Below are 15,975 nucleotides of genomic sequence, written 5' to 3'. Positions count from 1 at the left end.
CTATGTAGCTAAACCCATAAGTAATATTCACAGTATCTCTTAGTGTAAAAGTCATACAGCGGAGTACACCATTTTAGAAGCTCAGTGATTCTTTGTTACTTACTCGATAGTAATAGTAGTATAGTCAGACCTGCCAACCCAAGAGTGGGGCAATGCGTGAGATTTGGTTTTGGGGCAATTGATGTATCAATGATAGTATATATAAAATTGTGGAAATTGGGGCAAGAATCTCACGCATTTTTATTTTTTCTTTGGGGTGATTGCGTGAGTGGACAGGTATGAGTATAGTACACCTGTAATTAGCTTCAGGGGCGTACCTGCCAACTCTCACGCATTGGGCGTGAGACTCATAGAGTTATCTCCCCCTAGAGTGATAACTGTGCGTTCAACAACACGAGCGTTTCCGGTGCCATCAAGGAGCGTTTAGGCCACGCGCATTTTTTGTGCTAGTCACTCGTAGTGATTGACAGAACAATAACATCAGCCATAAGAATGATCATGAATTTGCACAGTTAAGATAGTAATTATTGCTCATATTAAAGAGATGATGATTATAGTTTATTACTCTAATATATGCTTATTATTTAAAGCAATTCAATACTTACATGACTTGCAAAGACACTGAATAGACAGTGTTAAGTAAGTGAGTTAATGCAATCAGTAGATAGATACTCAGATACCGCATCCCAATACATATATATATATATATATTACTGGTGTTTATAAATTATCAGTCGTGAGAGAACTGATTTTTCCTTCCCTTTCCCTCCCTCTACAATCAGCCTGCTGTGCTTTGTGATGTAGTGCTTTATCCTGATGTCAAGATATTTGCTGGCTACCATTCTCACAAGCTGGAGCCTATGTTCCAACTCCATCTCAACCAGCTCACATTGGTGTGTAAAAAGCCTGGCTGGTTGATCCTCCATCAGGCTTTTGAACACCAATGCTTCTAGCTTAGCACTAAGCGACTACACACTTTTGAGTCAAAAACATAGGGTCCAGGAATGTGAGAATGACCTGCTCACACCGCTGCAGAATGGTTGTTACTGGCTGTGAAGGAATTTCCAAGTTGGAAATTCCAAGACCGGTTGGAAATTCCAATAACTAATCTATTGATTTCGCCAAATGTGTGATCTTGTAAGACTTTGTTAAGACTTATAAACTGAACTTTATTGCTTTTAATTGGGGAGAAGGGGTGTGAAGACCCCAAACTTGCATTTTCACTAATTTCCAGGCTCACTAATCTAGTATTGGTTTTGACTGCCAGTAATGTAGTGAGTGAGAGATCCTTTTCTGCATTGCAGCGAATCAAAACATTGAGGAGCACCATGGAGCAGGCTCGGCTAAATAATCTTCTAATATTTCACATATATAAAGATGTTGAAAGAGATACAGAATCAGTTATGAAATATTTGTGTCATCGACACATTGACAGCTATTGCAGTAAATAAGTAATAGCTCTTGTTCTGTCAATGTCCCTTACAGAAATTTTTAGTGTCATGAGTTTTATATTGGTCATCAAATAAAGAAAACGTTTTGCCTACTATGAACCATAAACAATATATTTATATAGATTTTGATGCTTACAATTGATTACCTTTATGCATACTTTGAGGGTTGTTGATGCTTAAAAGGTCTAGAGCTTCGGGGTGCTGCCCCGAACCCCGTTGGGAGCTGCCACCCCCCCAGGTGTTCATAACGAGTTGTCTAACATTTACAGTTCAACTTTGCAACCAGGGAATACAGTTTAAAAGTTAGAATGGTAAGTGTTGTATACAGTATATTATAATATGTAAAAATAAATTTTCTGTCCAAAGACTTCTTTATTACTCGGGCAACGCCGGGTAGTACAGCTCATAGTTAATAGCAGTAAATTAGCTTTCTATCACACTAATGTAATACAACCCCAGTATGACCATCTATCTTATCTATGAAAAACTGATTGCATTAACTCACTTACTTAACACTGTCTATTCAGTGTCTTTGCAAGTCATGTAAGTATTGAATTGCTTTAAATAATAAGCATATATTAGAGTAAAAAACTATAATCATCATCTCTTTAATATGAGCAATAATTACTATCTTAACTGTGCAAATTCATGATCATTCTTATGGCTGATGTTGTTGTTCTGTCAATCACCACGAGTGACTAGCACAAAAAAATGGGCGTGGCCCAAACGACCCTTGATGGCACCGGAAACGCTAGGGTAGTTATCATTCTAGGGGAAAATAACTCTATGGTGAGACTCACGCATTCACCCCAAAGAAAAAATGAAAATGCGTGAGAAATGCGTGAGATTTTTGCCCCAATTTCCACAATTTATATATACTATCATTGATACAGCAATTGCCTCAAAACCAAATCTCACGCATTGCCCCACTCTTGGGTTTGCAGGTCTGTTCAGGGGCCTTGAGAAAGTGCATCAGAAGTAAAAATTTGGTTAAGACTTTTATTTGGTTCACCTAGATTCCAGCATTAGGCTGAGTTGTGTTTCCGTCTGAGATTTAAGTCGTAAGTCTCTTAACGGTTTTGGGTAAAAAACTGTTGAAGGGCATTGGTGCATGAGCTCCTGTAAAAGCCTTGGGGAGTTGAAATTTTCGCTGCAAAATAGGAAATTGTATTCTTTTGAATATTTCTGTGACAAAAAAAACAATTGAGCAATACTTGGACAAGAACCTTTGAAAGCCTTCTGAAAATTTCAGAATTGAGAGATCCAGCAAGATAAAATATATACATGTACGTAATGACTCGCGATATATGTTAGCCGTAGGTACTCCGCTGAATTCCTTCCCGCCCTTGCATGGTATTTTAGAACATTAATCGAACGCCACATAGTTGAAGGGCGGAAACTCTCCAACTTGACACCGGCTGCACGGCCAAATCGTGGTCAAAATGGTTAACATGTCTGAGATAGTGTTAGATATGATCTTCCGACGGATTTTCCATATTTATTTTCACGTCTGCAGTGTAATGACTATACGCTCATCAGCGTAATCGAATCCATAATTTTATCTCATTGAAATAATATTTAATTGCTTTGCCTTGTTGTACTCTAAACTGCAAATATAACCATAATTGTATGAATACGATAGTTGGGCAATTTACTTTCGAATATCATTCAAGTGAATACTATAACTAACAAGTTTATTTTTAATTTTAAGCTCGTGTATAGGGTAAACTACCCCACAAAATGCTCATTTAGCATGTCGTATTAAAAGTTGAAGCGGATTTCTTTTTACCATGTCCAATACTAATTTAGGCCTACTTATGCAGTTAATAAGACTGTAATACAACAATTAATTGCTCTTTGAGTATGCTGTGGAATATAGTTATTACAGTACTATTTTAGACCAGTTTTTCAGGGTTAGTCAACCCTGTCAAAAGCAGAAGTCATGTTCTCACAGAAGACTTGGTTGGTGTATGGACAAGTAATGCGTTGCTCTGGACGGTCAATTTCTATTTCATCTCAAAGGTTAGCATATTTTCGTTTCTTTATTTTAGCCTGGTGTAGCTAAGGCTGAATCTGTAGCTGAGAACGCTATTACCATTTGGAAAATCTTTTAACTTCACTCTAAGTATTATAATTTTGGATGCATATTTTTCTTAAGATAACATGCCCGCATCCTGTTATATCAGGGATCAGCAGATCTTTCTAATCCTACAGTTAAGCAGCATATTTTTTGTACTCACATGTGTGTATACACTGGAAATTCATTGAGTTTTGAGAGTGATAAGAGGATTGTTTTAGCGTTGATGCTAAGACAGTAAAACTATTAATATTGTAAAAAAACAGATAGAACAATACTGACTGGATGGAGCCAAAGAATTGCTCGTGAGATATCATCACTGCACACTTTAAATAATAACAAATTTACTTTCGTTTATAAGATCACGCAAATAAATTTTTTATTCATTTTTGTTTAATAGTTGTGAATAAGTTCTCAGTGTTCTCAGTAATGGTTAAATTATGGAATCTCTGCACTGTTTGGCTTAGTGTGAAAATCATGTTAGCTTAATGTCAATTAATCAATGACTTGGCCCTGCAGCACATCAATTCAACCACAAACTGTCGAAAGTTACTATTCCTTTATAAAGTGTTTTAATGCAGTTTTTAATTTGTCTAAATAACAGCTTTTCCTCTTTTTTGCATGGCCACAATTTAGGATGATATCCTTAAACCGAGTGAAATGTAAAATGTTGTCATAGATGTTGATTGTTGACTAATTAGACTTTTGTTTTCTACTTCCTTATTGGATAATTATTAGAACTGCATTGTAGTGAATTGCTTTTAACCCATGTGTCTTTGTGTTTTACACCCTCAGACCAAAAGCACAAATAATTGATGGAAAGAAGATAGCAGAGACAATACGAAATGAAGTGAAGATCGAAGTTGAAAAAATGCTTGCAGAGGGCAAACGAGCTCCATATTTGGCAGCTATACAGGTTGGCGCAGATCCTGCTAGCGCGACGTACATCAAGAACAAAATGAAGGCTGCAGCTAGTGTTGGTAGGTATAGATTCATTTGCTTGGGTTCTTGTGTATTTTGGTGCATGTTTGATTTATGTTTGTTTAAACAGAACCTTGACATATGTGTCTTTTGTCAAGGTTTTTTACTTAGCTTGATGAAGTCAGCGGTTATAAGCCACTTCCGACTAGATCTCAGTCGCTGTTTGATCAGCTTTTGCTGTTGCTTGTTGATATACTTTACCAGCACAAAATTCTCTTGATAACGCATTGAGAATTTTATTCACATAATAATACAGTAAAGAAAGAGTCTCACTATAATACTATAGTTTTGAAAACCCATTTACAATTACCAATATTTATATGGTTTCCGGTCAAAAAACAATCCAATGCAGAGTTCCATCACAATGAAACAGTCTTCCAATAGACTTACGAAAAATTTAAACATTTGGTAGCTTTAAGAGAAATGTCAGGAACCATTTGTTAAGTTTCATTTGAATGTCAGGAACCAGTAATCAAGACTGACCTACTATTCCAATTGGTATTTAATGATGAATTTTGTCTTCATTGCCAAAATATGCCAACTTCTGTAGTCCCAGCGCCTCGACTATCTGCAGTGCTACTGCGCATGTGGGCCTTATCTTACCTTAATGTGTTGGAATTAGGTTTTTATTTATTTTTTAATTTCATCAATACTGTAACTACAGTATATTTATTTTTTGTTTAGTGTTAAATTTTTAATAATTGATAAAAAAACACAGCACAAAAAAATAACCTGCACACGCTCGCTCACTCACACAACCTCTAACAGTAGCATGTTTTTTAGCAGTAGCTTGTTTCCTATTATTCAGCTAGCTGTTACAATTTGTAGTAAATGTGAATAATAATAATAATAAGAAACGGCATGGTTTGTTTCAGCTGAACTCTTTATAAAATCTAGTAATATACTTTTATGGTTGGTTTGGTAGGCATCGAGAGTACTACCATCACCCTAGACCCTTCTGTGTCAGAAGCTGAACTCCTACAACTGATCAAAGAGAAGGATGAAGATAGCTCAGTAGATGGGATTCTTGTACAGCTACCCGTCCCCCAGCACATCGGGTACGCAGGCTAGCCTCTTGCATAGCTTGTCAGACAATGATGAAGAAATAGTTTATACATTTATTGCATCATTGGTATCTGTCAATATTCATTGTATGAGGAACATCTGTCAATGCATATGGTATCATGGATATCTGTCAATATTCATTGTATGAGGAACATCTGTCAATGCACATGGTATCATGGATATCTGTCAATGTTCATTGGATCAGAGATATTTGTCAATGTTCATTGGATCATGGATATCTGTCAATGTTCACTGGATCAGGAATATCTGTCAATATTTATGGTATCATGGATATCTGTCAATGTTCATTGGATCAGAGATATCTGTCAAGGTTCGTTGGATCATGGATATCTGTCAATGTTCATTGGATCATGAATATCTGTCAATGTTCATTGGATCAGGGATATCTGTCAATATTCATGGTATCATGGATATCTGTCAATGTTCATTGAATCGGGGATATCTGTCAATATTCATAGGATCAGGGCTATCTCTCAATGTCTATTCTATCAAGGGTGTCTGCCAAAGTCTAAAGATGTCTGCCAATGTTACTACTTTGTTCTGTATTAAGAAGGTATACTTGAAAATAACGTCAAGCGTGTCCAGTATTTGAGGATTACATAAAATTTACATAGATTTAAATGCCTTCCCATTTGATAAAAAATGGTATAACAGATTGGATATAGTTTTTGTTCTGCTTAAAGTGACATTCATAGTCACTCGAGTCCTGTTTATAATTCCTAGACTAGTGATCTTCTTAAAGTATGTAGTTTGTAACAGCAACCTTTTCAATAGTTGATGGCCATATTACCCACTTATCTTAATGATACTTGCTGTTCCCTCAGATGTTTGGGGATTGGAGGGATGTTGGATTAGTTGTCTATCATTCATCCCACCTTCTTTCTCTACCAGATGATCAGCAGTATATAGCAAATAACCTGTTAATACATCCTTCATGATACAATTTTCCCAAAGTGAACACTATCTCTAATTATAGCGAAAGGGCCGTATGCAATGCCGTCTCTCCAGCTAAAGATGTCGATGGCTTCAATGTTGTGAGTGTGGGAAAGTTCTGCCAAGATTTGAAGTGTCTGCTTCCAGCAACTCCAGCCGGGGTTATGGAGCTCCTTCGGCGGACCGGTAAGTCTAAGTCTATGGTATGACAGTGAATTGACATGTTGGGATGTCTCTTGGCTTATTGCTATCAAGTAGGTACTGCTGGCTAACTTGGTATTACTGAAGTAGGTACTGAAGTAGGTACTGCTGGCTAACTTGGTATTACTGAAGTAGGTACTGCTGGCTAGTTTGGTATTACTGAAGTAGGTACTGCTGGCTAACTTGGTATTAATGAAGTAGGTACTGCTGGCTAACTTGGTATTACTGAAGTAGGTGCTGTTGGCTAACTTGGTATTAATGAAGTAAGTACTGCTGGCTAACTTGGTATTACTGAAGTAGGTACTGCTGGCTAACTTGGTATTACCGAAGTAGGTACTGCTGGCTAACTTGGTATTACTGAAGTAGGTACTGCTGGCTAACTTGGTATTAATGAAGTAGGTACTGCTGGCTAACTTGGTATTACTGAAGTAGGTACCGAAGTAGGTACTGCTGGCTAACTTTGTATAACTGAAGTAGGTGCTGTTGGCTAACTTGGTATTAATGAAGTAGGTACTGTTCACTAACTTGGTATTAATGAAGTAGGTACTGCTGGCTAACTTGGTATTACTGAAGTAGGTACTGCTGGCTAACTTGGTATTACTGAAGTAGGTGCTGTTGGCTAACTTGGTATTAATGAAGTAAGTACTGCTGGCTAACTTGGTATTACTGAAGTAGGTACTGCTGGCTAACTTGGTATTACTGAAGTAGGTACTGCTGGCTAACTTGGTATTACTGAAGTAGGTACTGCTGGCTAACTCAAGCCCACACTGTGTCCTTTTGTCTGAAGCCATGGCTGGAGGCTGAGAAAAATGACTGTATCACACGGGTTTCAAACTCGCTACTTTCAGCCTGGCAGTTCAGCGCGCTACCCTCTTTACCAATTGACCACCCATTAGTATGGTAGAATAATAGTATGTATAGCTATTACACCTAAAGATCTACGACACATCGGGCTGCCGGGGTACTTATGTCTTATATGTACTCTCTAGTCTTCTCTATCTTCATACTTTGTAACATTGTTACTGCTATCATGCACGAATTGCCTATCTCTGTTTGTAGGAATGCCTGAACCCTGTTTACGTTAGGGTCAACGGAGTTAGGCATTTTTTCACATCCTTCTGAGTTAGTTGATTTGTTTGTGTGAAGTTACTTAAGACTTGGTAGACATCATGTAGGCACGGATTGTATCAGTGTGTTCATGTTATTGATACATACCGAGCGCCTCTCCTTTGTGTTCTTGAATCAATATTTTTAGAATTTGAATGTTTGCCTGTGACCCTGTTTTCTTTACCTGCACAATTCGTAGGTATGTTATGAACTAGCTTGGTGAAAATAACAACTAATTTTAGTATTCAGTCGTTAGTACAGAAGAACAATCACCAAGAACAAGAACAATTTGAATTATATATGAATGATGGCTGGTACATGTATTGTGTGAATTATTCAAGTTTGATAGGGACTTAATCAAGCATAGTCCTGTACCATTGTTCAGTTGACCTACATTTATATTTGTTATTAGTTTTATTAAGAGATGGAGATTTATGTTAGGCTCTTCTTTGGTACTCAGTCTAATTTAATTATAAACCTTCTCAGTACTAATCTTATTTGATTATTTATCTTATTAGCTTTCCTTTCTAGTATTGTAGCTAACATAGAGATTGATTAGCAAACTTGTTGGTATATACTATGGTAATGTTGCTAGAATTCCAGCGTGAACGTTTTATGTTCTGATCTTATTACTATCTGAGAATGAAGAAACAACAAAGGAAGAAAGATAATAAGCTCATTCTTAATTTGATTGACTCCAACCTAGTATGTTGCTAGTTATTAGAAGAGAGCGTTCAGTAGAATTGTCAATCAAATAGCAGCTAAAATAAAACATTGAACATTGTAAAACTGAAATGTGTTACATTTTATAGATATTTTTCTTCTTTGTTAACACGTTTAATTTCAATTGTAATTTTTCATTTGTATGTTTATTTACTGTCTTAAACAAAAAAGGCAACCTGCAAAATAACTAAATACACTTTTCATCCAGAGTTGTCTGCGTATGTATACTGTGTACACAACTCCCAGTTTTTTGTTACTAGTTATAGTATACAACATGTATTCATATTATGTATGGCTATATTGCTTCGAATCATTTCACTAGCCTAATAACATGTCCTGATAGTTTAAATATTTTGCATATATAGAAAATGCACATTAATTGCATTATTAGCTTCAAAAGCAAATCGCTTTAATATTTTTTGCAGGTGTTGAGACTTTTGGCAAAAATGCTGTTGTCGCAGGCAGGTCTAAGAATGTAGGCATGCCCATAGCCATGCTGCTGCACGCTGATGGAATTGGAGAAACGCAGGCAGGTGAGTCAGCACTCACCATCATGTAAAGCCTTGTTCATATTGCTGCAGGTTTGACTCTTTGCTGGTGAACACCGCGTCAGAGTGGTGTTACACCAGTGGTGCTACACTGCGTAATAGCTGATACATAAGCATTGTTAAAATATAAGACAAGTAGACATTTCAGCCTGTTTTTATCAACTAGATATTGCCAGCTGATATGTTATTAACTTATCATCTCATGCTAGATTTCTACAATTGAAAAGTCATTATTGTAATGGTTTGGTTCAGAGAACATGGGGAAACAATCATAAAAATTTCTTTTCGCCTTCTTCGCGCTTGCTACTTTTAATAATTTAAAACTTATGCTATTAAACCAATGCATTTGTGTACTTGCCTTGGCAGTAAAAGTGCACCTGCACTCACCAGTAGAGCTGGCTATGACAGAGACGTAGACTATACAAAAGAAAGCGTATAAGTTCTTCAGTTTTGTGGTTGCCGCACTTATGCTTTACAGCCACATTGCTGCTTGAAATAGCTGTCTAGCATCAAATAGTAATTTTAATGGCTGTCTATCCTCGGTTGACGATCATTTTAACATACTCATTTTTCAACATACAAGTAAAATTTGAGCAAATATTTTAACCGAAGTCATGCTTTTTGACAGAAACATAAAAGTGTTGTCGTACAGTACATATGGACAGAGTTTTCCTTAACATGGTTTGGCTCTGCGATGTTCAAATCATATTAAACAGTGTTTTATACAATTTTTAGCTTTAAATTTAAAATTTTGGATCCCAAGTGCGAGTGGAAGTTGTGGTGAGAAAAGAAAAAATAAGAAATCATAGAAATACACTTGTTGAACATTTTTGGGTGAACTCTGTACACATTTTATGAAGTCATCTAATAGTTGTCATTAGTTGTCAAATTTTGTGTTGTCATTGAAGTGCCATCTTTTGAGATGTCAATGTCTTGTCGCTCTTGTCAAGCAACCAGTAAACGATAATATTCTTTGTTATGCGTTTAACAGTCATCAACACAAACATCCTAGAGTAGTCTTTAGTCACAATTATGAGAGATGTATTTGTGATCCACAACAGTTTGAGTCGTAAGTTAACTCCACTTATCCTCTATTAAATGGCTCCAATACATGTAATCATCTACAGGAGATGCTACGACTACCATCTGCCACAGATATACTCCGCCAGAACAGCTCAGGCATTTTGTCAAGTACGCGGACATAGTGGTGGTGGCTGCTGGCATACCTGGTCTCATCACGGGAGATATGCTCAAGCCTGGCTGTGCTGTTATCGATGTTGGAATAAACCGCATCAAAGACCCTGAGACAGGGAAAAATAAAATCGTAGGAGATTGCGATTTTGACAGTACGTCAATATTTATTATTATATGAGTGCATTGTACAATAACTCCTTACACTGACTGTCAGAGCATGCTTAAAGGTTTACTTGCAACAAAATTCACATTACAGTTATTTGGTATCAAAAGGTTCACCATGTCTTACTCTGCTGTGTCGTAGGTGCAAAATATGTGGAAATGTGATTACAAGCTTTTAAAAGCTCAAAAATGAACATTTAATCGCAGCCATCACGAAAACGCCGTAGTTTGGAATCTCTTTATTTCGATGACGTACTCAAACATTCTGGTTATTGTTTTGACACATGATGTTATTATGTAAAATTAAAGGCCGATAAAAGGCTGAATATAAAACGCCTCGTAGCACTAGTTTATGACAAACCCTTCGGGTTCTACCGGAAAGCCCGTATCAAATATAGATGCTCACTACTTTTCAGTTTCGTTTCAGCCTGGTCTAATCATTTAGTTGTAATCTGATCATGTGACCCATACTTTCTGCCAAATGGTGCGAACAAATTCTGCAGCATTTTCCGACTATCACAGGTGACCAACAGGCTCGTCATGTTTATCAGAGGATGATATGCACTCCTTCAAGCTAAGGTAAACAAATTAAACGAATTTTTACGGTCGGTTTTGAGATATCCGTGCTCAAATGACAGCATTACAATGATAATGAAATAGATGGCCAATAGACATGGTTTTATTGAATGCGTGAAGTATATTCGTGAAAATATTTCTACAAATGAGGTTGCATGAAAGTGTAAACAGATGCCATGGTGTTCAGCTAAGTCCCATTTGAGCCGTTTTGGAAAGGGATTCCAATCTTTTGGCGTTTTCGTGAAGGCTGCGATTAACTGTTCGTTTTTGAGCTTTTAAGAGCTTGTAATCACATTACCACATATTTTGCACCTACAACATAGCAGAGTAAGACATGGTGAATCTTTTGATACCAAATAACTAATGTGAATTTTGTTGCAAGTCAACCTTTGAACCTTTCACTGCCCTCCGCTAGTTTAGACGAAATCTATGTTTGACTGCCGTGGATGAATTTTGGCAAAATTTAAAGTGGTTGTGTAGTAACTGAATGTTATTAATTCTTGACATAATAGCCAATCTTCTTTGGTACTTCTATGGCATTGACAGTGATCTCCGAATATTTTTCTCAAAAGTTAATCTATATTTGCAAAGCAAACTATGCCTTTTGATCAGAATTTTCCAAGTCAAAAACATACTTTTTTAACGATCAAACTTTTTAGTTATAATATGGCTTCCACAAGCACAAGCTATTAAAAAAAGGAAGAATAGCTTTTGTGGATGGCATTATAGCAGATTCAGACTTTAGTGAATACTCAGGTAATGACTGACAACATTTATTCTGATGATTGTGAAAGTAATAGTGTTGTAAGAGTTAGGAACATTGTACAGCAGTGGTCCCTAACCGCCGAGCCGCGGACCATTACTGGTCCGTGGATCCATCAGTACCGGGCGGAAATAAATATGTCTAGAACGAAAACAACGTACGTGAAGGGCTCTCTTTTTATGTACTAATACTTAGCAATCTAATCTGCCGTCGAAGATCGTCAGGTGTGTCGACCAAACGCATAAAATAAGCAGCCGCTCATAAATACTTAAGGCGATCTATTGGTGTACGAGTCTGAGTGTCGAGATACCAAGCTTGATGTCACGAGTTTTATTTTTGTCGAAAGCTATATTTTATACGGACCTCGAACCCAGGCGACGGTCGGTCAAATACCCACTCCTAGTACGAATTATAAAGCCATCTTTTTGTTTTACTTTTCGGTGCATAAGATATTTCAAAATATTTTTTCTTTGCCGAGTAGACAATGCTGTCTAAAAAATTAAACATACCTATGTAAATTGACCTTGAAGGTAAGAGCTCCCTTTAGCTTTTTGTAAAACTACCGTAATCATGAACTATAAAAAGAGTGAAATTGATAAGCAAAAGTAAAAACTTGTCAACCATCTACATGAGTTAATACTACAGTTACTGTTCAGTCTTTAAATTAGGAAAGTCAAGTCTAGTTTTTCCTTTTGGAAAGGCCAAATGCGGGAGTTTTGAAAGATCTTAGAATGTGTTAGGCAATTGACATGTAATGATGTAAAACAACTATAATGTAAACCTATATATAATTATAAACCTGTAAACTTGTAAACCTTATAATATGTTTTACTGTTGGAGCAATGTAGTAATAAAGTTTCATATGAGTACATGAGGGATTCACATTTACTATTATTATTATTATTTCAACCAACCAGTCCGCACTAAATTGTCAAGTGTTGACCAGTTCACAATTAGACAAAAGTTGGGGACTGCTGTTGTAGAGGATCGTAATATCTCCACAGTGATCGTTAATTCACATAGCTTGAGCAATGCGCAATACAGTGCACCCTCAGGATACGATTTTAATCTGTTCCAGGGTTGGCATCGTATGGTGAAAAACTCGTGTGTAGGGGTATAGAAACCATAGTAATTATATAATGCTAACATCTAGTGAAATCATCAAAATTTTATATAAGTGCTGCACATATTAAAAATTAGTAACAAAATAGTATATTAACCCTTTCGCGGGCGACATTTTTGTCGCTTTGCGATACTCCTTCAAATAGGCGGATCGACAATTTTGTCACCAGAGAAATATATTTCTTTTATTACGGCTTTTGGTTAGCTCAATGCCGTTTTTGTTTACTTTTTTGATCGATAGCAAGCTACGATACATTAGCTTCGGTTAGCCTCTAAAAAAAATTTTCTATATGCACAAAACGATCATTTTTAGCAGTAATAAATGAATAAATATTGCAAAAAAAAATTAGAAAACCGTTCTAAATAATTTTTAATTATTTTCTTCTTTTTGGTTCTGTTTTAGCCGTTATTTACTGAAAGCTTTGAGAGTTTTATTTTAGTTAGTCGTCATGACGACTTCTAAGAGAACTCTCTGTGATTATTCTAATACAGCAAGTACTAGTACCGGAGTTACTAAGAGAATCGCAGCTGACTGTGACTTTTTAGATTTAGTAGCCAGAGATGACAATGAATCAGGTTCAAATTGTGATTGTAATTATTTTACATCTGGAAGTGATATTGATGAAAAAGCTGGTAGCAGTAATGATGATGAGGTTGGTGGGGTGATGTTAGTGCCTGGAAGAATATTACCAATATAAAAAGAGATAAATCTCCTACCATTCATCAGTTTGTAGTAGTGACAGGTCCAGTATTTACTCCAGTAGATGCTGTGTGATTGGTACAAAAAAACAAGAATAAGCACCTGGTGCAAAGACTGTGATGTAGGCCTTTGTAAAGGAGAATGCTTCTGGATATATTGTACAGAAATTGTGCTTATTAAAGTGTACACTTGTATCATAAAAAGATATACAATATATATATTTATCTTGGTAGATCTACATATATAAATATTTTTATGTTATACATTTTTATTCATTTATGATATATAGATATATATATACATCTGGACATATACACGTATACATATGCATGTTTATACATAGATATATGCACACAATAACATACAAAAGAGTGTATAAACATTTTAAAAGAAATTGATTTTCCGGAAAATTAATTTGCCCACGTGGGCCTGATATAGTTGTGAAAATTCGCCTGCGAAAGGGTTAACCTTAGCCACTATAGTTATTTATAATAACTTTATTGTATTCAGTGTATTTATTGGTTATGATGTGGATTAAAATGTAACATTGCAATGTGCTGTGTAGTGCGTACTGTAGAGAGTTCTTACCTTCAAGACAGAGGTACATATAACATAAACTTTGCATCCACTTTAAATAAGTTTAGCCTACTAAACACAAAATTAAAACTTCGTTTTAGTATCTTATGTATTTTTTTTTTTACTGCATTTTAATTTATCAGTTTCCGGCTTTGTTTTTTTTAATATTATTTTAGCCGGTCTCATTAAAACCTTTTCAACCTAATCCGGCAAGAAAGTCCGAATGATGCTGTTTTCGTATTGAAATGGATTGTTGTTAGCAAGCTAAAAGAAGTTGTTGTCTGACTACTGAATCCTTATTGAAGAGATCGCAACTCCAATTTTACCACCGGTTTTAAAGGGAAAATATCGTTTTACACACGGGAATTGCTGAACTGAGAGCAATCGTGTCTCTTTCAAGCGTTGTGAAAATATTTTCGACGACCAGCGATTCGGTGTGTTTGTTATTTTGACGTAGTAATAAGCACACCGGCTGCCAAATTTGAACTCAGGGGAAAATTTAGTTTAATTCGTATGTTGAAAAAAGATTCATATGCTGAGGTGAAAAAAAATCATCATGTTCCACGTAAGGCGAAAAAATCTTATATCAGGATAATTGTATATTGAGGTGCACTGTATATAGATACATTTAATTTTTTTGCATAGTTATTTTCGTTAACATGGTGGCAACATAAAATATGTAACAAAAATGTTCTAGATAGTGCTTGATATTGAAAAAAGGTGTATACGTATCACGCAGCAAAATCGACAATAAGATTGAATATTTGCTTAACAAATAACAATTAATAAAGTGGGGACACACCGGAGTCGTGATGTCATTGAAGAGATAACCAAAACAGTAATCAAATTTATTTAATAGTCATCCACCCAGCTTTCTTTTCGGTCATGGTTTGACATCTTTGTGTATCTGAGGTATTACAAGAAACACCTAGTTTTTTTGTTCTATAACTGTCATTAAAAGCTATTTTGGGCTCAGTAGTGATTATGTAATTGTGGCCTTTCACGATAAAAAATTTCTACAAGTTGTTTGTGAACTCATTAAAATATCAAACGTTTTTAATTGTTTCTAGTTAAATTAAATTTCATTCGTAGGCTGTTCAGAAGTGGCAGGCTGGATAACGCCAGTTCCGGGTGGTGTTGGACCAATGACTGTCGCAATGCTGATGAAAAACACATTACAAGCTGCTCAAGGTGCTTACAAAAAGCCATAGTTGCAAGATACATATTCTATGGGTAATCTATTGCTAGACTGAGATTATAGTCCAAGTACTTGAGAGCACAACTCCGATTTAAGTAATCTCCAGATATTGAATGCACCAAACATGTTGGATGCATTGTATGCTATTTGGTCGGCCATATTTTGTGGTTGCACTAGCTATCATACTCAATATTGCACAATGGATTTTTATTCATCAGGTCGAATATCTAACCGATTGCATTCGGGATCAATTTTTCCGATTAGATCTGTTCTGCAGTTGGTATATTTTTCTGAAGTTTTATTATGCTATAGGCAGTAATCTCCTCTTTACCTCTTTGCAAATGTGCTATATTATGCATTGGCCTTAATATATAGTTTTGATATCTGCTTAATATTTGTTCTGCTGATGCTGTGGTATATGCTATGAATTTTTGAGGATATGTATCAATTATCTGTTTCTAATATTGTAAAACACATCAAACAGTTAACATTGTTCGTTTTGTGCCTTGATTACTTGGTTTTTCTCTTTTCTCGAATAATACAATTTGCGTGATGCAATGTATCAAGAATGAAGCAT

General features: G+C 36.0%; 1 protein-coding gene across 4 annotated transcripts; it reads left to right on the top strand.

Annotated features, from left to right (window-relative positions):
* The first annotated feature begins 2,493 nt into the window (after positions 1–2,493).
* LOC137394873 (bifunctional methylenetetrahydrofolate dehydrogenase/cyclohydrolase, mitochondrial-like) lies at positions 2,494–15,969 on the top strand. Of its 4 annotated transcripts, none has more exons than XM_068081666.1 (8): positions 2,494–2,512; positions 3,364–3,473; positions 4,324–4,508; positions 5,435–5,567; positions 6,572–6,714; positions 8,985–9,092; positions 10,235–10,453; positions 15,293–15,969. In XM_068081666.1, the coding sequence occupies exons 2-8, from the start codon at positions 3,394–3,396 to the stop codon at positions 15,409–15,411; spliced, it is 987 nt and encodes a 328-aa protein (XP_067937767.1). In that variant the 5' UTR covers positions 2,494–2,512; positions 3,364–3,393; the 3' UTR covers positions 15,412–15,969. The 4 variants fall into 4 exon arrangements, with proteins under 4 accessions (XP_067937767.1, XP_067937759.1, XP_067937751.1 ...); XM_068081658.1 differs by lacking the exon at positions 2,494–2,512 and adding an exon at positions 2,720–2,737; XM_068081650.1 differs by lacking the exon at positions 2,494–2,512 and having other exon boundaries at positions 3,336–3,473.
* Positions 15,970–15,975: the final 6 nt, after the last annotated feature.

The sequence above is a fragment of the Watersipora subatra genome, chromosome 1, assembly GCF_963576615.1.
Source record: "Watersipora subatra chromosome 1, tzWatSuba1.1, whole genome shotgun sequence".
Classification (NCBI taxonomy): Eukaryota; Metazoa; Bryozoa; class Gymnolaemata; order Cheilostomatida; family Watersiporidae; genus Watersipora; species Watersipora subatra.
This window is presented reverse-complemented; position numbering and strand designations above follow the sequence as displayed.